At 36.4% G+C, this 21,248-nt stretch overlaps 1 protein-coding gene across 1 annotated transcript; it reads right to left on the bottom strand.

The window, feature by feature from the left end:
* Positions 1 to 262: 262 nt before the first annotated feature.
* LOC113173447 (C-type lectin domain family 4 member C-like) lies at positions 263 to 4,241 on the bottom strand. The gene is made up of 7 exons (XM_026376858.1): positions 4,168 to 4,241; positions 3,401 to 3,507; positions 1,787 to 1,900; positions 1,486 to 1,536; positions 984 to 1,126; positions 607 to 710; positions 263 to 419 (listed from the first exon to the last, which is right to left on the bottom strand). The coding sequence occupies exons 1-7, from the start codon at positions 4,239 to 4,241 to the stop codon at positions 263 to 265; spliced, it is 750 nt and encodes a 249-aa protein (XP_026232643.1).
* Positions 4,242 to 21,248: the final 17,007 nt, after the last annotated feature.

The following is a 21,248-nucleotide window of genomic DNA, read 5'->3' as shown; positions in this document are numbered from 1 at the left end:
AGATGAGCAAACGATCTATGATGTAGCCAGAAAATATCACAGTTGTCTATGTGTTAACATAGAAAAACATAAAAACAATAAATGCAGCTCATGTTTTTTTATATTCAGAGGCATGAAGCATTTCTGAGAAGCATTTGTCCAGTTTCTGGAGAGTTTGGAGAAACGGTGAAATTACTGCTTTCTTTTCATTGTCACTGTGTTTGATCTGATTATTTGGATATAATATTATAAACAGCTGTAAATAGAATCAATACTTTGAAAGTCAAGGCTGAGCTGGTTTTTCACAGATCCACTGTCGAGAAGCTTCACATGAGAGATCATTCCATTCCGACGACCACCCAGTTGAGATCTCGACACAGTCTTCGTTTGCCAAAAATATGCCTCCATTTCCATTATTAGGCTCATTTGACCCCCAGTACCTGGTGGGGGTACAAACAGAATCAAGATAGATCTAATAGAGTTTAATCTCACTACAAACCAATTTGACAGCACAACCTGAATTTGTCATGTATTAACTAACTTAACTATAAATCCACAATTACTAGGAGTCACATTATTTGCAGGTATATTAGGATTTAAAGAAGTTAAAGCACATATCTGCCTTACGTCACAGTCAGTGGAGTTCCATCGACCCATTCCCAGGTTCCTTCTTTGTCTGTGTCATTCAAACCAATCCAAGTGTTCTTGTTGATGAATGTAGAGATGAAGGTCTGTTTAACAGAAACAAAACATTTAATATTCCAGTTTAGACAACATTACATGCACATGTATGCGTGTACACAGACAGATGAGACATATCAATCAAATGTTCAGTCACATTATCAGCTCACAGATAGAACAAAAACACAGATATTACCAGTAAACCTTAATGAGAACATGTAAAAATGAACTTAAACTCAGACTAAATCCTCATCTGAATTTGTACGTGCAAATTAAACATTATCATTCACTCCTTGTCAGACAAACATGAACACATGCTTCACCTGTTCTTCAGCGCTGTGTATAACCACCAGATCTGCTCCTCTGGTTCTACAGTCCTCTCTGCCTTTTGTCCAGGAACCACGTTCAGTGGAGAGGAAATAACAGGACCAGCAGAACTTTGTCCATCCATCAGGACAAGTTGTCTCTGTAACACAAAGCAAGAAAAATAAGTGAAGATGCAACTACATCTACTGCTAAAGGAAGAAAGTGTGAGGTAAAACACAAAGTTGGACTTACACTACATGATTCCAGTTTGAAATTGCATAACAACTATCTTAACATTAGTAAATGAACATGACAAAACATGACTAATTTAGTTCACTGTAGAAACCCAAGCATGAATGAATCTCTAATAATCTTAACTGGAGCATTGTGTTTGCTGTTTTTCAGCATGAAGACTGTATTTGTTCCTTTGTTTTTATTGTCATTTTATGTACTATTCATTATTTAAATCAGTCTTAATTCCTTGTTTTTTTCTTTTGACTAGTTATGTACAGCACTCACTCTGTCCGCACACTCTCTTCTCTTCAGCCAGGAACGACACTGAGACATGATCTGAAAGAATAAAGAGACATGTCTGTGAAACACTAATACTAAAAGAACTACATTCATTTACATAATTTGATAATATTGGAATTTATGTTAAGTCCATATATTTCCTTTTTGTTTGTCCTGTGGGATGTCTACGTGGAGCACAGTGGATTTATTTTATTCAAGTCTAATGTTGTATCTTGTAGTTCCAGTAAATAACTGTTCCTAAAAATCGTTGGTTGACTTTATGTTAACTTATGACTTGAACACTTACAGTGGACACTGAGGCCGATGAGTCCAATGAGCAAGGAAACACTCAGCAGCCCCAGACACAGTAAAGCAGCAACAAGGAGCTCAGGAGGAAGTCTCCTCTCTGAGCTCCTGGAACCTGAACAGAGACCAGATCAGTTAATATAACCAATGATACAGAAGTAATAATAGATGAGAACAGATTTATTAACAGCTCAGTGTGATAAAACATTTGTACCTGTCTGATCTGTCGATGGTCTTACATGATGAGATTTATCATGTTCAGCATTGTAATAAATTCCTTCCATTGTTCATTAGATGGTCAAATATCTCCTGGAAGATCAGCTCTGCAGCACAGACTGAAGAATGAGTGAAGCAGAAGTTGTGTTTATTTCAGTCTCTTGATGTTTTATCTTCTGAGGAAGTGACAAGTTTGAAATATGACAGAAGGACTAAAGTGCCCTCTTCTGTTGGTATCTGTAGGATGTTGTGTTGTGTAAATTAAGCATCATATGCTTGTTGACAACATGAAGATATAGATTAGTGCAGTGAACACAGATCAACACACAGAGTGCCATCAAGCTTCACTAAAAACACTGAAATCCACATTGGTTTTGAGCTGAGGATGAACTCTGACCTGTTTGTTTGAGGATTAAAAAGTTAAAGACAAAAGTTATTATTTTTCCTTATGTTTGTATGAAAAGTTTAATATACAACAAAATTAAATAGACTCACACTTTATTCTAATATACTGAAGATTTAATAATCAGTGAAGAGCTGAACTTCACTAACATCCTTTTCTGGGCACAAGCTGCTGCACTGTTCCATCTCTAGGTTACAACAGAAGGTGGCGACAAAGATCACTCAGCAACAACAAGAGAAACTGATGAGAACAAACTAGGGCAGAATGAGAAAGACCGCTCAGGTTGTATGACGTTCAGCCAGAGGCAGGTCAGAACAGAAGTCAGGTCCGGTTAGGGGGGAGCCAGGCAGAGACAGGTTTCAGGACAACAGGGTTCTTATCAGATAATCAGTCCATAGATAAATGCTGGATAGTATTGCTCTCAAAGCGATGTGAGACTATCTGACAGACCTGCTAATAAAAGTTACAGGGGAGACACAGGTGCAGACAGACTTGCAATCAGCAGGTCAGAGGAGGGACACAACAAGGAAAAGGCCCAATCAGGAAATCAGGGGCAGACAGGCAGGAGGGGCTGGAAACATCACAGTTACTCTTATTCCTAAAAAACGTTTTGTCTTGGTCCAGCGTGGAAATGCACACATTTGTCTCTCTGTTCTTATCAGGTAGATATTTTTTTTCACAGTACACTGCTGCACATAATAATTAAACTTTAACTTGCAGGGTGTATAGTGAAGTGAATTACAGTTGATGTGATGCAGTGTGGGGTAAAATCTCAAAATGGTTAATGTTGCTGTTTGTATCAAATCATTTCTTTCTTTCTTCATGACAGAGGCAGTGACCCTACTTACGCAGAATCATCACTTATACCGTAAATTATTGAATATAAAAAGATAACAGATAAAAAAGATAAAAGAGAGATTTTATCAAATGTATGACATCTAAGCTTCACCAGTGTTACAATATTTTTTTCATAGATCCATTTCAGAGCATTGTTACAGGACAGGTCATTCCAGTCTTGAAGCTGAACTCTGATATGTCCACAGTCCTCTTCACCAAGCTTAGGACTTCCACTACCATTATTAGGCTGCCCACTCCCCCAGTACCTAAGAGTATAATGAACAAAAGAGACACAACGCTGATGATCTTTTAACGGACATAAACAAAGATCAGTGAAATCTAATGGAATGTTAGGTTCTTTAGTTGACGTCGAATTACACCCATGTGGTTCAATGGACACTCACTGATCGGCTGGCCATGAACAGTGTGGAGTCCGGACAACTGAGTCAAAGCAACAAAACAGCACTGACACAAGCGAGTACAGAGAGACACTTGAGTAACGTTCGATGCTTCTTTTCTTGCAGTCCTCTGGAGCTGTTGTCCAAGAACCAGATTATTGGAGAGAAAATAGCAGGAACCTCAAATGTCTTCCATCCTGCGGGCAGTTTCCCGTCACAGACAAAAGAATAGACCAAAACTCATTCAAAGTTGGTGTTGATGAAGTTGACTCTGTGATACGGCTCAATAAAATACGGAAATGAGGAGTGAACAGCACAAACTAGAAAAATGAAGTAAAAAATACATAATATAAATATAACTTCTGTGTTAGTGCAGACTTTGGAACATGGTCAAGACGCAACTCTACTGCAAAACAAAGACTTTGAGGTAAAACATGCAAATTTGGCAAAGATGTTTTTAGTGAATGACTGAATGAGTTTGATAATGACTTGACCTTCATATTTGCAGCCATTCATTTCCTTTTTTGCCATTTATCCTGTCTGATGTCTAGAAGGTTCTGAGTCAACTTCTCGTAGTCAACATTGATATATACTTCCTCCATTGTTCATAAGATGGCCAATGATTTCCTAAATGATCAGTTCTGCTGCACAGACTGTAGTAAATACACAATGTTAAAACCATTTGATGTCAGGAAGCTGAGTTGCTTAGGAAATGACAAGTTTGTGGGCAGTTATAAGACATACCATGCTGCAACCACACTGCTTCAGTGTGGTTGCAACTTAGTTTGGTCTTTTATGAGGGACAATTTTTATTCATGATAAAAAAAAAAAAAAAAATCAATAGAAAACAAAGTCATGTTTAGTCGAGCCACCATGACACAATGTTACTAGAACCGAGTGGTTTTATTGTTGACAGAATGAGAACCTAGAATGACCTCATTGTGGTTATATGCCACCACCATCCACTGATGTTGTAGCTGACATGCATTCAACAAGTATTAGAAAACCTAGTGCATCACAGCTCAGATCATTTACTTTTGACTTTGTTACTTGAGTATTTTAGTAGCTGAGCAGTGAGGAAGTTACTTAAAGCATACACTGAAAATAGCACTTTTGCAATCAATTATCTGTTAATGTAATGTAGACTATATGTAGTCTATTTCTGCTTAAAGCATTAGATTTGATGTTGTGTCCTAATTATTAATCACTAACTGCATTTACTACATCTACTAGTCTTTGTAACTACAATCTGTTGTATTGTTACAAAGACAAAGCATGGTCTAATTATTCATTCCAATAATTATGGAATTCAAACAATAATTATACCATCTTTGGCCTGAGGATAAGTCTGGAGAGCGGTGTGGAAGACCACTTTGTGCCACTTGCAACCACTGCAGGGCCCACTGAGCCTAAAGACTACAGACCAGTGAACCAACATCTCATCTGATGAAGACTCTGGAGGATTTCAGGACTGTACCACTGCCCAACCCTAAACAGGGTTTAATAATAAAAACTATTAAGAATAATTACACTCAAAGTCTTCATCAGTTAATCAATCGATTCTTGATCATCTGAAAGCTTAGAATAGTGAACAAAGTTTTTTTAAATATTCACACTATTAAAAGCTTTACATAATCAGAGCTTAAGTTTAAAAGCATTTTCAAATATAATATTAAAATTACAGCAGTGTTGTGGTATTTTTTTTCCACAGCTCCACTGCTGAGAAGTGTTACATACTGGAACAACATTGTTCTCTGTAAGTGTGCTGAAGAGGCTCCAGCCTGGTCATTCGTCCCCACAGGGTCTCCAGCAACATGCTGCTCGCCTAATGTAATACCCAACTTCTATTAGCTTATGCTCACACCTACCCCTGAAACTGACAGCTGTCAGCAATCTTAATCAGCAGGTCGTAGATAGGACCAAGACATAAAAAGTAGTGCACTGGTGATCAAGGAGCTTCTGACTGTGACCCATTTGGTTGTCAAATGACAGTTTGTAATCAATAAGAAATGAGGAACCAAAATCTGGCAACACCATCTTGTTATCTCGTCTCTACTTAAGTGTGAACATTTAAATTAATGAGACGTGCTTCTCAGCATTAGTGCGACCAAGAGTTACTAAAAACACACACTGAATAAAGGTTTTGACTAAATGAGGGCCCCAGAGACTGAGAAGAGGAGGTTGAGATAAAAGAAGTTTTAATATAAAATCAGACCAAACAAAAAGGAATACAAAGAAAACAGGCAACAGAAACATCACACAGAAAAAACTAAATCTAAGGAGGTCTAAACGTGAGCTGGCAGACAGGGAGCTAGCCACAAACACAAAACTCAGTCCAAATACCAACTTACATGAGACGTAAAACAAAAGTCCAAGAGTCCAGACTGAGGAACAGGTAGAGAACAGAAACTCCAACAACAATCTGAAATCTGAATGTGAAGAGGATCCTGTATCGATTGCTGAGTGGCAGCAGCTGGACTTGAAGTGTGGCTAGTGGTGAAGGAGGGAAGGTGGAGGAAGTGCATAGACACTGTGTGTGGCAGTGTGGATGTATTTATTTCCAATAGACTTAATTTACATTTGGAAAGTAAATAAAGTTGAGACAAGATTTTTCTGAACTGTGATTTTTGCTGACTGCCGCTCAGCTGGATTAGATAAGCAATAATTACAATAAATAAATGCACAGTGTGCTTTTCCGGTTTTAATGTTGGTGAAGAGAGGTTGAGACCAGGATTGGAAGCAGGTGGGACAGGGCCTTGGATGGGTTTATGGCACCTTAACACCTTTCCCTCTGATGGGCTTTTCAGAATTCACATGGCCACTAGATGTCATTGTTTGGTTAGGTACAAATAAATATTTAATACTGGGCACAAGAAAGAAATGAAAGAAAAGACTTAAAGACACTTTAATAACAACTAACCAGACACCGGAACCCACAATTTTAAAATACATGCAAGTCTAACCTGTAAAGTTCCATCAATCCATTTCCAGACATTCTCCATGTTGTCAGTCAAACCAGCCCAACTCCTGCAAGGTTTCCTTTGTGTTGAATCTAGAACCCATGCAATGACATGCATCACATTATTCTGAATTTGACATTTTGTACAGTAGATACAACGTTTTACAGATTGGTGAACCTCTGCCCTTCGTTACCTTTGAGAGTCTGACTTAAGATGCTTATTTTATACCTTTTATGAACTCCTTGGAGCTAAATACAGAAAAGTGGCTACAGTGACAGCAAGTCCAAATAATATTATATGTAAAAACACTTTGATTTGTTGAAACAAAATTGTCATGCTCAACATTGGCATAGATTTAGTCCATTGCTCACAAAAAAGTCTTATTTATTTTAGGTTAGCTTCTGTGCACAAGCTACAACACAGGAAATAAAACTTTTATCAGTGTCTGAACTTTAATTTCAGAGAAAATGTTTCTGCCCACATCTGCCTCCTCACTTACCACTACTGTCTGTATTGATAGTACAGAAGTGCAAACTAAAATAGTAAATTTTTAGTAAAAAGTGATTAAATCTCGAACAGGCTGACTCACACTCACACATTATTTATTTTCCACAGACAGCATTTTATTCATGTAAGAAGCTAAAGAGGAAGGCAGTTTAAACTTGTGCAATTTACTTATAGAAGAAAAAGTGAATAGAAAAAATCAGGGCTGCAGACAGTTTGACTTGTGTTTTAAATAATTATTTATAAAGTGTCAAATCACATTAAAAGTCATCCAAGGCATTTTACAATTTTTACAAGTTTAAGACTGTAAAAATACAACAAACATCAACAAGCAGCAGACGATACAGTGGAAAGGTTGGTTCGGTCAGTAACTGCCCACAGGAAATAGCCTGCAGAAAGGTAGAGAGAGAGAGAGTAAGGGGGGAGAGGACATGGTGGCATATAAGTGGATAGAGGAAAGGAGATAAAAAGAATTATTATTATTATTATTGATCATTACAAGGTCAACAAACAGACAACTGATGGAGTTGTTGTAACAAGCTGTTACAAAAGTGATGACATCAGCATCTACCACATCCAGCACACATATCTCATAATACTTTATCAACCTCATCTGTTATCTCTTCTGGAAGGTTAAAAGTTTAATTAGATGTCAAGTATGTGTGTGCTAACCAGCTGTCTATAAAAACAACAGTTCATATCTGACACTTCTTTCCCCAGTGACAGTCACCAAACTGCACCCAGTAACACCATTGCTTATAATTTACTTTGTGTCTTCCCTCTCCCATGCTGGAGGTTTCTTTCTTTCTATCTCCACTGCTGCCCAAAACTAGCTCAAATAGCATTTTGTTGGGTTTTCTGTATAATCTTCTATACAATTATATCTTATAGTGTAAGGTCTTAGATGACTTCTGTTGTGATTTGGCACTGTGCAAATACACACCTAGCACAAATTCAAACAGACTGCAGCCTCTGGTGTCTGTAAAAAAACACAAAATGGACACTTTTGATCCTCAAAGGTTAAACTGTGTTGAAGTTTTTATGTTAAACGGAACAGAGTGGGGCAAAATATCTTCAGTGAAAAATGACAGACAATAGCTTTAAGTGAACACAGATGGTTAGCCGTTTCACCATCTTCACTCGTTGGCACTGTCTGCTCACTTGCTAAGACTTGATCTGTGTCTCCTCTGGTTCCTGCATCCATTTGTCCATCTCATGTGTCCATCAGATAATCTCCACAGTTTTTTTAATCGCCATTATGTCTCTTTGCATCAAGCTTTTAATTTATCTCCTTTTACACATGTTCTATTCACATTCACCAGATATGTTCGGGACCCATGACATCCAATCACTTTTGTTGCCCCATGAAGTTATTTAAAACAACTGTCCCACAGAAAAAGATTAAAGTTTTCTGTTCCTGTTTGAGTTCTTGTGGGAAACGACTGAGCTACATCAGGATTTACAAGAGATAATCTAGTGCTGAACACCTTTAAGAACCTTGTAGGAACACCTGCTGGAGTGTTTTTCATAAGAACGTGCAGCATCTTGACCAAGAAAATACATGTTGGAGCTGACATGTTTGTTCAATTATAATGCAGATCTTGGCCAATTCTAAAGTTATATAATATTATAGGTTTTAAATAATAATGCTATTTTATTTTTATTTAATAATTAATAATCGGAAGTACTGAACTGCCACTGTTTTGAGGTCAGATGCTGATTTACCTTGAACTTAATCTTTTTTTCTCTACCTATGTTAAATAGAAACACGAGAGGACAATGGGAATAATCAATCTTAGAATAAAGGTGGAAATAGATCTGCAGTTAAAAAAGGTGGCAGAAGGTTTTATGAATTTATGTCTGCTTCAAGACTTATTTTTAAAGTTGGACAATCTAGTGTCACAGAAGCAGCAAAACACTAGGTGCTCAGCACCATGATTTAACAGTGTAAACATGATTTATTAAAAAATCCCTAATCAGGGTAATCAGTAAGAAAATTAGTCAGAATTAGTGTTTTTATGATTTTTTTATTGCCTGAGAAATGGAATTTTAGAATAGTTGAAAACAATTCAATTGCTCAATCGGTTCATTGGACCCTGTATTTTGTCATGACGCTCAAATGACACGATGGTCTTCAGCATAACATCCACTTTTTATATTTCAAAGTACATTTTTATCAACTTTCATTCCTCTTCAATAAGCGACAACAAAACTTGACACGCAGAGACGCAGTGATGTTACAGTTATATCAGAACATGTTACTCAGCTTTACATAATCATGATGAAGTTATTCAGCAGTTTTATAGTGTTTTTTCACAGATCCAGTGCAGTTGATAACTACATGACAGATCATTCCATAGGTCATTGGTATAAGTTCTGATGTGAGCACAGTCCTCTTCTCCAAATCTAGGGTCTCCACCACCATTATCAGGTTGATCATGTGCCCAGTACCTAGGACGTCAGTGAACAAAAGATTGATGTCACTGTTTATCCCCAAAACAGCCTCACAACAATATTTAAGGACAAAACCTATTACACTATATGACCATGTAGTACTCTAGATGGCACAGCCCTCCACCACTACCGTAAAGAACCTACATCTGCAGCATTGTGCAAAACTTGGGGGCATCCTGTCTCAAAATGATGAAGAAAAAATAGTCAATATACATATATGGGCCTCAAATGAGCACACATTAAACACTCTTACAGTTTTAAGAATTAAGTATTTATTACCAACTAGTTTGGGTTGTTTGTCTTTATCCAGTCCTCCAGTGAGGATATTTCTACAGTCTATGCAAGAATTGTTTTGGTAATTCAAACCAACACAAATAAATTCTAGTAAAATACAACGATGTAAATGTTAATCAGTGAGTGAACCACCAACGTGAAGCCTTACGTCAGAGTCAGTGGAGTACCATCTATCCATTTCCAGGTGCCCTCGTTTTCCAAGTCAGTCAAACCAATCCAGGTTTGTTGCTTAGTGAATCTGGAGAGAAACGTCTGTATAACAAAATAAAAGATATAAATACGAGAGATATGTTACATATAACCACAACATGTGCAGGACACACATACAGCATTTATCAGAACATATCTACTAATGCAATGATGGAGTAGCTTTGGGCCAGTTTGTTCTTGAGTGGCCCAAAAAAAGCCCAGAAGTAAACTCTGTAGAACATCTGTGGAGAGACCTGAAGTTTGCATTTCACAGATCTCACTCTCCGATCACTGAATTTGAATTCTACACAATCAGGACTGTAGATTTTGTTCCCAGTTACATGTAAAGTCCTGTTTAATATTTTTTCCGTCCTTGTTCAGTCACACAAACATCAAAAATACTGCACCTGGACTTCTGCACTTTCTATGACCACCAGGTCTGCTCCTCTTTGTCTGCAGTCCTCTCTACCTGTTTGCCAAGAACCAATTTCATTGGAAAGGAGGTAACAGACACAGTTGAACATCGTCCATCCTGCAGGACAAGTTTTCTCTGTAACATAAAACAGATAATATTAATCATGAAATACAAAACTCCATCTACTGCCAGTAAATGACACTATGGAGACAAGTACAGATTAAGCACAGGGGTTATGATTTAGTGCATGTTTAAACTGCTATTAGTGAATTAGTATCTGAACATGTTACCATTAGCTTATTAACATACAAACAGAATGTGAACTATGTCTCCTCAGTCTCTGGGGAATATGAAGCAAATTCATGTAGCAAGACTCACAACAGGAAAGAAAGAGTTTTATCTTTATGATGCATCATGTCTCTACAACTCTTACTCTGTCTCAAATTCTGCAGCCTGTTCCTCTCTTCAGTCATGTGAATGAGGCTGACCTTCAGCTGGTCTCTCTCTTCACTTGTGTTAACTAGTTTAGCCTTCAGCTGGTCTCTCTCTTGAATCAAGAGAGTGACCTGGAGCTCCTCAGTCTGGTTGGCAATTGAACCACATCCTGAGTTAAGGTCTGAAATTATTAAGAGACAAAAAATACTGTATGAATTTCTAGAATTTCTATCAAACAATTTTTGCTTCAATATTAACTGAAGTAATTCAAACAAACAAACATTACTAAAGTGGTAACTGGTCCCAAAACCCATTTTTATGCTACAAAACATGAAATACATATGAAATATATAATATATAATGTCAAAATAAAAGATGAACTCAAGTTCCTGTTTGTCTAATAAATTAAATTGTTTTTTCTTCCTTATTAAAATTTAGCTTTTTGTGTTTACAAATTATAAAAGAAATTAAAATCTCACACCAGAATGAAGTTTAGATAATATATAAGAACATATTTAAAAAGAAACAATTAAAAATAATAATAATAGTAATAAGAAGAAGAAGGAGAAAAAATAAAGTTTAAAGAGAAAGTTCAGATTTAAATGCATCAACATACACTAAAAGTTGTTTAAAAGAAATCAGTAAATGAGAAATTTATTGTGAGTCAAAGTTCAATATTAAGAAACAAGTAAACTCTTAAACTAAAAGGAGTCAGTGCAAGTTATGTTTTAACTGATTTAATATGTGCTAGTTGTTATAAAGTTTTCACACATGCAGCCTAAAAACATTGAACACATTCACACTTTAAGATGAGGTCAAGCTTAGAGACATTTAGACGTTAACTTGTGAAAACCAGACTCACAGTGGACACCGAGGCCGATGAGTCCAGCCAGCAGGAGAACACTGAGCAGCACCAGAATGAGAACAACAGCTCTATGATGTCTCCTGGAACCTGAAAAGAGAAAATCATCAAACAGTTAACATGACAAGTAGACCACACAATATACCTTCTAATATATAATCAAACACGGTACAGTCTCTCAGCCTTCTTACCTGTAGTTTTTGTTGTTGAATCAACAGACGTGATAATTTCAGCATTGCAGTAGATTTCTTCCATTGCACAGAGGACGTCAATTTTTTCTGGAGGGACCTGTGAGCTGTTTGACAAGCTACAGCACAAGCAGACTTTACATCGATGTGTCTGTTTAGTTTGTCTTCTGAGGAAGTTTCTGCAGTTAAACATGTCTTATCTGTGGTCATCTAACACCTTTCTTAAAAAACAATTATCTTGATGTACAGAAATGCAACACAGGAAACTCGACTGTCTTGACTTTTAGCCAAAAGAATATTTTTATGGGGTGGACATGTTGTGGTGTCACAGAAACAGATGAATACTAGGATGTAGTCTGCTGTTATGCTAACCCATGTACTGAGCCATGGGGTAACACAAGAGACTCACTTTGTCTTGAAAAGGTAAAGAAAATGTGTTAGAAACATACTGTTACTGATACAGTTTGTATTTTCTCACACTAAGATCATCAGAGGCTATTTTAAGAAAGGTGACATGTTCCCACACATCGGCTACTTGAAACCACAAAAAAAAAAAAAACCTGACATTAACTAAATAGTTCAGGAAGCTTGTTTTGCAGCTTGTGGTAAAGAGTTGAAGTTCAAGTCACGGTCAATAAGTCAACCGTGATCCTAAGATTCTATTCTCTCAAAAACCAGAGCCCCCCACAGAACCACACTCTGCACCCACAGTTCTTGAATTGCCAGCTTGTTTTAAATGTGCATTTCAAAATGTAAAAATAACCAGAGGATGATACAGAACATTTGTAATGTGAAAAGAGAAAATAACACTGGTATAAAACCCGTGTTAACAATAGTTTCCTATCAGAATACTTGATAGACCCAAACTGTGCTAGAAGTGACTTCAAATTTGATTAGCTTCATGCATAGATTCATTACTTAAAATGTGATGCTATCAAATCAAAGTAATGAACCAAAGACAGGAAAAAATTGTGACTCTCCAGAAGAAACAACATTTGGACTTTTCCTGAAAATAAACTGTAACAACAGTTTTGAAGATGCAGAAATCATCCTGAGCACAACTTCCGTTTAAAAAAGAAAAACACACAAAGGCCATTGAAATAACTAGAAACTGATGAAAGTAATAATAAATAAAACATTAACTCACAAAAATCCGACATTGTTTTTGAGTTGTGGTTCAACAGAAATGTGTATTGAAATGTGTCTTGTCTTTATTTTGTAATCATACTTACTGACTTCATAATGCAACATTACGTCCAAATCTGAATCAAGCAAGTTTCTTATACCTGTGTAAATGGAGTTCAGCTGTGGCTTATTTTGAAGAAGGTAACAGATGGCCACAGATCATTCTTTAGAAACTTCCTCATGAGATAAAAGTCAGGTGCACTAATGAAAAGTCTCAGTCTTCTTGGGCTGTAGCTTGTGTTGAACCTGCTGTCTACTGTGAGTCTGATTGTTACGTCAACTTGTGATTTTCAGAAACATTATCTACTCTGAATGTTGTTTTAAAAGACTGTTCATACTTTATTCTGGTGTATGTTTGTCTTAATTATTGGCTCTTCTCAAATGGCATTTTGATGTCATATTGTTTGAATGCATGCAGGTGAACACTTATTCAGTCTTTATATAATGTGAAATCTATACAAAGGGAAAAGACAATGGCTCAAATTTTCAACAGGTACCTTAAAGTGACAGTTCACACTCACCCATCTAATAGATTTTTGCAGGACTGGCTATTTGTTAGGATGAAGCACAACTAGGTAGCAACTACATTATGTGATTTCACATGGTATTTAGTGTTTTACATGTCTCTTCATCATTTCGGTCATTTCAGATTGTTACTCAGGCCCCAGTGCAGCTGCAGGACTCTCCACTTTAAAAGTAAAGGACACAGCACATGGTCTCTTTGGAGCAGATAGAGTTTTGTCTTCACTGATTTCTAATGTCTGTTGTTTTACGTTACAGACAAAACTTGTCCTGCAGGATGGACAATGTTCAACTCCTCCTGTTATTTCCTCTCTAATCAGACTAGCTCTTGGACACAAGGCAGAAAGGATTGCATGGACAGAGGACCAGATCTGGTGGTCATTGACAGTGCTGAAGAACAGGTACAGTGTCCATATGTGACTGAAAGTGTGAGGAATGATGTAATGTAATATAATATAATGTAATGTAATTATATTTCATTGTCATCTGTCTGTTTCTTACACACTGTTCTCATGCAACTTAGTAAAAGGTGCACCTGAAAATAAATGTGGTTAAAATCTTTGACTTTTTGCAGCACATCAGTATTCAACCACTTTAATGAACTGTTATAATTACACTGTATTACACTTAGTTTTATGTGGTTAAAACTGAAACATAAATACTGTGGCTGTCTTTTCATACTAAACAGACTTTCCTTTCTAAATTCACCAAGTTGGCAGCTTGGATTGGTTTGACTGACAGAGACAATGAGGGAACCTGGGAATGGGTCGATGGGAATCCACTGACTCTGAAGTAAGAGAGAGAGTCAGGAAGCAGCATTAAATTTAAAGTCTGTGAAATAAGTCAGAGGTAGAGGAGAAATCAGATCAGTCATCTTTGATTTGTTCTGTTACGTACTGGGCGTATTAAATTGATGTATTAAAGTTATGTTGTCCAGCTAACGTGTGTGTTGTTTAATTTATGCTCCTGTTTCCCTGTATCTTCATTTACAGACAGTGACTTTTATAATTGTATGTATATAATTGTAATCCTGATGTGTTGCCTTAAAGCTAGAGACGAGGATTAGTAGATCTTTTTCTTTACCATTTATGATTAAAACAGCATTCAAATGTTGACCACACAGTGACAGAGATCAACATCTGACTTTCATGTAGGAATTAGATGTTTGAGACCATCAGACATGATTTGAGCAGTCGCTATTAGAAATGTTTCTCACGCTGATGGTCTCAGACCAAATAAGAAGTCAAGAAATTTACCAGTTAAGTTGAGACAAAGCACATCTGCTAATTCAAAACCATTCAACATGACTACTTCATGGTGGTACGACTCCCTCCTCCGGCCAGCTGAGGCAATGTCCCTGGAAGATATCTCTGTGTTTTTGATTTCCTGTTTTGTGTTTTTCCCTCACCTCCGGGGTCATGTCTCAGCTGGTTCGAGTGGCAGCAGGTGTGTGTTTTTAGCAGGTGTTTTGTATTTACTCATTAGTGTGTTGTGTATTTCAGTTGATGTCTGTTAGTTTGTCATTTGCTAGTATGTTAACTGTCCAACCTCCTTTGTTCCCTGCTTCCTTCATTCACCTTTTCCCCGGCCTCTGGCTTTCATCTCCACGCAGCTTGTTGGTTAGCAGTAGTAGTTCATTAGTTTGTCCCTTCTTTTGAAGTAGTTTTCTTTGCTCCTTTGTGTTTGCATTACATTACGTCTGTTCTGTATTTATCACTATGTATTCTGTTAATAAATCATTTTTGGGAAATTTCCCTGTGCTTTTGTTGTCATTCTGCAACTGGGTCCACTAGTTAGTCCGTTCCCGAAAGGGAGCAGGAGTCACGTCACCTGACAGCATCATCATACAATATGCAATATGTCATTTTACCAGTAGAGGGTGTTAGCAGATCAATATTTATGGAGCTGTTCTTAAGTTCATATTTTACTATTTGATTTAAACTTGACTCAATGAGTGAACAGTGTGCAGTTAGTACTTAGATCTGCTGCTACCACAGAACATCACACAAAATACTTTAAAGAGCAGACATGCTCTTCAGCTCGAAGGGTTGTGTGCTGATCAGCAGATCTAAAAGCACTGGGCTGTGTAGACCATCTAATGCTGCATCATAGTCTAAAAGGAGAAATTATCAAACAGCAGTTTGCAGAGGCAACACTTTTTTTTTTTATTTTACTTAAATGAGAGGAGTCCTATTTTAGGATATGAGGAACTATGAGTTTACAAACCAAGATTCTCAAATTGCCTTTGTGGTATTTAATCCCATGTGTTTTCACAACTGTAAAATAACAAAATGTAAAACCAAAAAGTGATTTAAATGTGTCTTCCAGGAATAAATCCCTTTTTCTTTTTTTGAAATGGTTAAATTACAGCAAAAAACTGCTCTGAATAATTGATCTGAAATGTTTTTTTAATATGGTATTAATTTCCATTTTTTGTTACCTTTACCGAAAGTACTGTTTAAATATAAACTGCAGCTTTTATTTAAACATGGAGGGTTAAGCATTTTTTTCACAGATCCACTGTGAAGAAGTTTGACACGACAGATCATTCAAAAAATTATCAGATCTTAAATGTGCACAGTCTTCTTCACCATGATTATCAGGCTGATTTTCTGCCCAGTACCTACAGTAACAGGATAAGAAAGAAAAGAATCAGTGACACCGTCATCAGATTTGACACTAGAAGCACAGTTAGCACTGTAAATAGGAGTGATACATTAACATAAAATAAAATTATAACGTGATAAAAACTGTTATTGTAGTTATTCAGCAGCTCTGTGCAGTATTGTTACTATTTCACTAAATTTTTAAGGGACGTATGCTCTGACAGCTATAATCTGCCTTTTTTAAATTTGGTGAACAAGTATTTTTTACTTCTAGACTGCAATTTAGTACTAAGAGGATGTCCCAATAACTCCTAAAAAACGATTTCTGTTAATCCAAAATGCGGCAGCCAAAGCTCTGACAAGAATTATGTTTCTCCTACTTTAGTTTCTCTGGATCACTGTAAAATCAAGAACAGAAATTAAAATCCTTCTTCTTCCATACAAAGCACTTAACGGTAATCTGTCTACTTAAAACACTAGTACCTTTATCCATGAAAGTCTTCTAGTTAGGATGTTTCTACAGTTTATGCAAGAATTGTTTGCTGGTAATTCAAACCAACACAATTCAATTCTAGTAAAATACAATGATGAATAAATAGTAAATGTTAATCAGTGAGTGTACCACCAACGTGAAGCCTTACTTCAGAGTCAGTCCAGTATCATCTATCCATTTCCAGATGCCCTCATTTTCCACGTCAGTCAAACCGATCCAGGCTGAATAACTGGTGAATCCAGAGAGAAATGTCTGTTTAACAAAGTGAAAGAAATGAAGACGAGAGATATGTTACGTATAACTATAACATGTGCAGGACACACATACAGCATTTATCAGAACATATCTACTATGTAATAGTGTAGTAGCTTTGGGACAAGTTTTCTTTGAGTGTCCCAAAAAAAGCTCAGACCTAAACTCTACAGAACATCTGTGGACAGACCACAAGTTTGCATGTCACAGATCTCACTCTCTGATCACTGAATTTGCATATTTCTACACAGTGAGGACTGGAGATTGTGTTCCCAGTTACGTGTAAAGTCCTGTTTAATATTTTCTCCCTCCTTGTTCAGTCACACAAACATGATCAAAAATACTGCACCTGGACTTCTGCACTGTCTATGACCACCAGGTCTGCTCCTCTTTGTCTGCAGTCCTCTCTACCTGTTTGCCATGAACCAGTTTCACTGGAGAGGAGGTAACAGACACAGTTGAACATCGTCCATCCTGCAGGACAAGTTTTCTCTGTAACATAAAACAACAGACAATATTAATGATTAAATACAAAACTCCATCTACTGCCAGTAAATTACACTGTGGAGACAAGTGCAGATTTAGCACAGGGGTTATGATTTAGTGCCTGTTTAAACTGCTATTAGTGAATTAGTATCTGAACATGTTACCATTAGCTTATTAACATTAACAGAATGTGAACAATGTCTCCTCAGTCTCTGGGGAATATGAAGCAAATTCATGTTGCAAGACTCACAACAGGAAAGAAAGAGTTTTGTCTTTATGATGCATCATGTCTCTACAACTCTTACTCACTCTGTTTGGACAGATCCTGCGGCCTGTTCCTCTCTTCAGTCATTTGAATGTGTCTGTCCATTAAAAGAAACCATAGTGAATGTAAACATTCAAACACAGTATAAATACGAATATGATGAACTGAATTTTTTTGTCTCTGCAACTTTGCTCTACTGTAGAGTTGTTTCAGACTCTGAGAAACAAAATATCACATTGCTATGCAAATTAAAATAGTTTCTTCCTCTTTCTTAAAAGTTTAGTTTTGTGTATTGTAAGTGTTGTAACTTTACAAAAAACAAAATGAACTCTCACACCAGAATAAAGTTAAAATTATATACAAGAACAAATGTAAGTAAATTAAGTTTAAAGTTTAGATTTAAATGTTTCAACAATACATTTTCAAGTAAAAAAAAATAAAAAAATAAATAAAAAAATAAAAACTGTTAATAAGAAATCAGTAAATGAGAAATTTATTTTGAGTCAAAGTTCACTAATTAAGAAACAAGTAACATTTTTTAAAACTCTTAAACTAAAAGGAGTCAGTGCAAGTTATTTTTTAATGGGTTCAATATGTGCTAGTTGTTATAAAGTTTTTACACATGCAGCCTAAAAACATTTAACACATTCACACTTTCAGATGAGGTCAAGCTTAGAGACATTTAGACGTTAACTTTTGAAAACCAGACTCACAGTGGACACCGAGGGCGATGAGTCCAGCCAGCAGGAGAACACTGAGCAGCACCAGAAAGAGAACAACAGCTCTACATCTCCTGGAACCTGAACAGAAAAAAAAAAACAACAAACAATGACAGGTAGACCACCTAATACAACTTCTAATATATAATCAAACATGGTACAGCCTTAGCCTTCTTACCTGTAGGTTTTGTTAAAGTTATTGAGTCAACAGACTTGATAATTTGCAGTTGTTGCAGCAATAATAAAGAAAAACCTTCAGGAATCTAGTGACACTGATCAACCACCATCAATATCTTTATTTAACCTCAGTTCCTTTATCTCTCACATTGTGCCTTATTGTTTGACTGTTCTTCACTTTGCTTGAAGATCTAGTTTCTTTCAGAAGTCTGAGTCATGAGGATGAGACACAGTGAGTGTAATAAACACAGTGAGTGTAATAAACAGAGAGTGTAATAAACAGTGATTGTAATAAACACAGTGAATGTAATAAACACAGTGAGTGTAATAAACACAGTGAGTGTAATAAACAGAGATAATCACATGAGCGTTGATCCTGAAACACTAAATTCTGCTCAAAGACTCTGAAGCAACTCTTCTACTGCTACTGGAGTTTACAGATCAGAAGGTGGCGACAAAACCACTCAGCAACAAGAAGAAAAGAGAAGCAGAGGCCAAGAAAGGCAGAAGCTACTTTAATATCATAACACCAGACAAATAATTTTGATCTTGAACCCATATTTAATATAATGATCAGAATCTTCCATTGATGTTTATTGTTGAGTCATCATTACAGTAGGAACTGTAGTCATACACTACACTCACTCTCCCACATGAAACAAACACGAACACCAGCACTAAGCGTTTTTTCTCACAAATCCAGTACAGAGATGCTCTACAATTTTGTTTGATAAACTTTGGTGACATTAATGGCAAATGGTTATCGTAACTAATAAAAAACATAAAGGATTCCTGCTAGTTACAAACTTGGTCTGAAACAAAAACAAAATATTAATAAAATTTCTGCCTGGCACAGAGACCAAAAAACTAAATCTTTTTGCAAATATCTAAACTTGGCAACAAAAACTCAACTGAAACAAAAACTGAATTGAAAAATCCTCGTTAAGTCACTGTCTATAACCACCAGATCTGCTCCTCTGGTTCTACAGTCCTGTCTGCCTTCTGTCCAAGAACCAGTCTTAGTGGAGAGGAAATAACAGAAACAGCTGAACTTTGTCCATCCTGCAGGACAAGTTTTATCTGTAACAAAACAAACACGAGTCAAGACACAACTCCATCTATGGCTAAAGAGAAACAGTGTGAGCACAATTCCAGTTTAAAAGAATAGTTTGAGAAAACTTTATTTCACTGTGCACATAAGTCTAAGTCCCTGGATAATTTTGTTCGCATTTATTTTTTACTGGCATCTTTGCGATACCATGATCCTTGTCTTTCACTGCTTCTACTCACTGAGTCTGAACAAACATTGGAGTTTATTGTTCTCTTCAGTCATTTCAGTGAGGTTGGTCTTCAGCTGGTTTCTCTCTTCAGTTTTATCTGACTGCCCTGGAGAAGCTCAGTCAGGTTGATTTTGATAGTAGAGAATTTATCATCTGCACCACGTACTGAGTTATAACCTAAAATAATGAAGACACATGTAGGTGAAACAAAAAACACTAAATTAATTATTATGATGTAATATTACTATAATATTCTCTGGTGAGCCTGTGCCCCCTTCATAACGCAATGTATAATTATCTTTGCTCTGCAGGAAAGATAAAAGGTGTTGAACTCCCAACTTTAAACAACACTTTGATATGTAACATGCTTCTTAACAAAGTGAACTGAACATGAACCAGACTCACAGTGGACACCGAGGCTGATGAGTCCAATCAGCAGGAAAACACTCAGCAGCACCAGACAGAGAACAACAGCTCCATGAAATCTCCTGGAACCTGAACAGAGAAAAGAGCAAAGAATATAACTAATGATACAACAGTAATAATGACATTTAGTGACAGTTCAGTCTAATAAAATTACCTGATTGATTCTGTGAAGGTTTTGAATGTTGAATCGGTTTGTCAGAATCGACATTTGCATATATTTCCTTTACCAGGAAGACGTGTACAAATAGTGCATGTTACACAAAAAGTGAGTTTTATCTTAGTCACCAATCATCTCACTTACAACTCATACTCATACACACTCACACACACAGAGCACAAACACTTTATTTAATTATTGTATAAAATTAGTTTTTTAAACGGAGGGAATTCAATTTGTTTATATACATAAAACATCATCATATCTATGTAATAATAATAATAATAATAATAATAATAATAATAATAATAATAATAATAATAATAATAATAATAATAACAATAATAATAATAATAATGACTTTATCGATCCTCTTGGGGAAGTCTATCTGTGAGCTGTGTTTACAGAGGGACATTAAAATATGTGGTAGAGACTGGACTGCAGGTAACCACAGACGTGTTTACTGTGTTATTTCCATAATGTGGTTAGAAAATGCACCATGATGTTTGAATGCTCACTGAAATCTGAATTCTGCATAGTTAACGGTCACATGATGTAATATGAAGCATGTTACAATAGAAATATAAAACAAGGACAATCAACTTGAGTAAGATTGCTGTATTGTATTTTTAATTAATGCTTCACTTTTACATGAGAAAATGTGTTAATCATTAAGAGGAACGGAGGACAAAGGAGGCAGGAGAGAATCTGGGGACATCTGCTAGTAGATGGAGGCTGGT

This window comes from Anabas testudineus, chromosome 21, assembly GCF_900324465.2.
Source record: "Anabas testudineus chromosome 21, fAnaTes1.2, whole genome shotgun sequence".
NCBI classification, from domain to species: Eukaryota; Metazoa; Chordata; class Actinopteri; order Anabantiformes; family Anabantidae; genus Anabas; species Anabas testudineus.
This window is presented reverse-complemented; position numbering and strand designations above follow the sequence as displayed.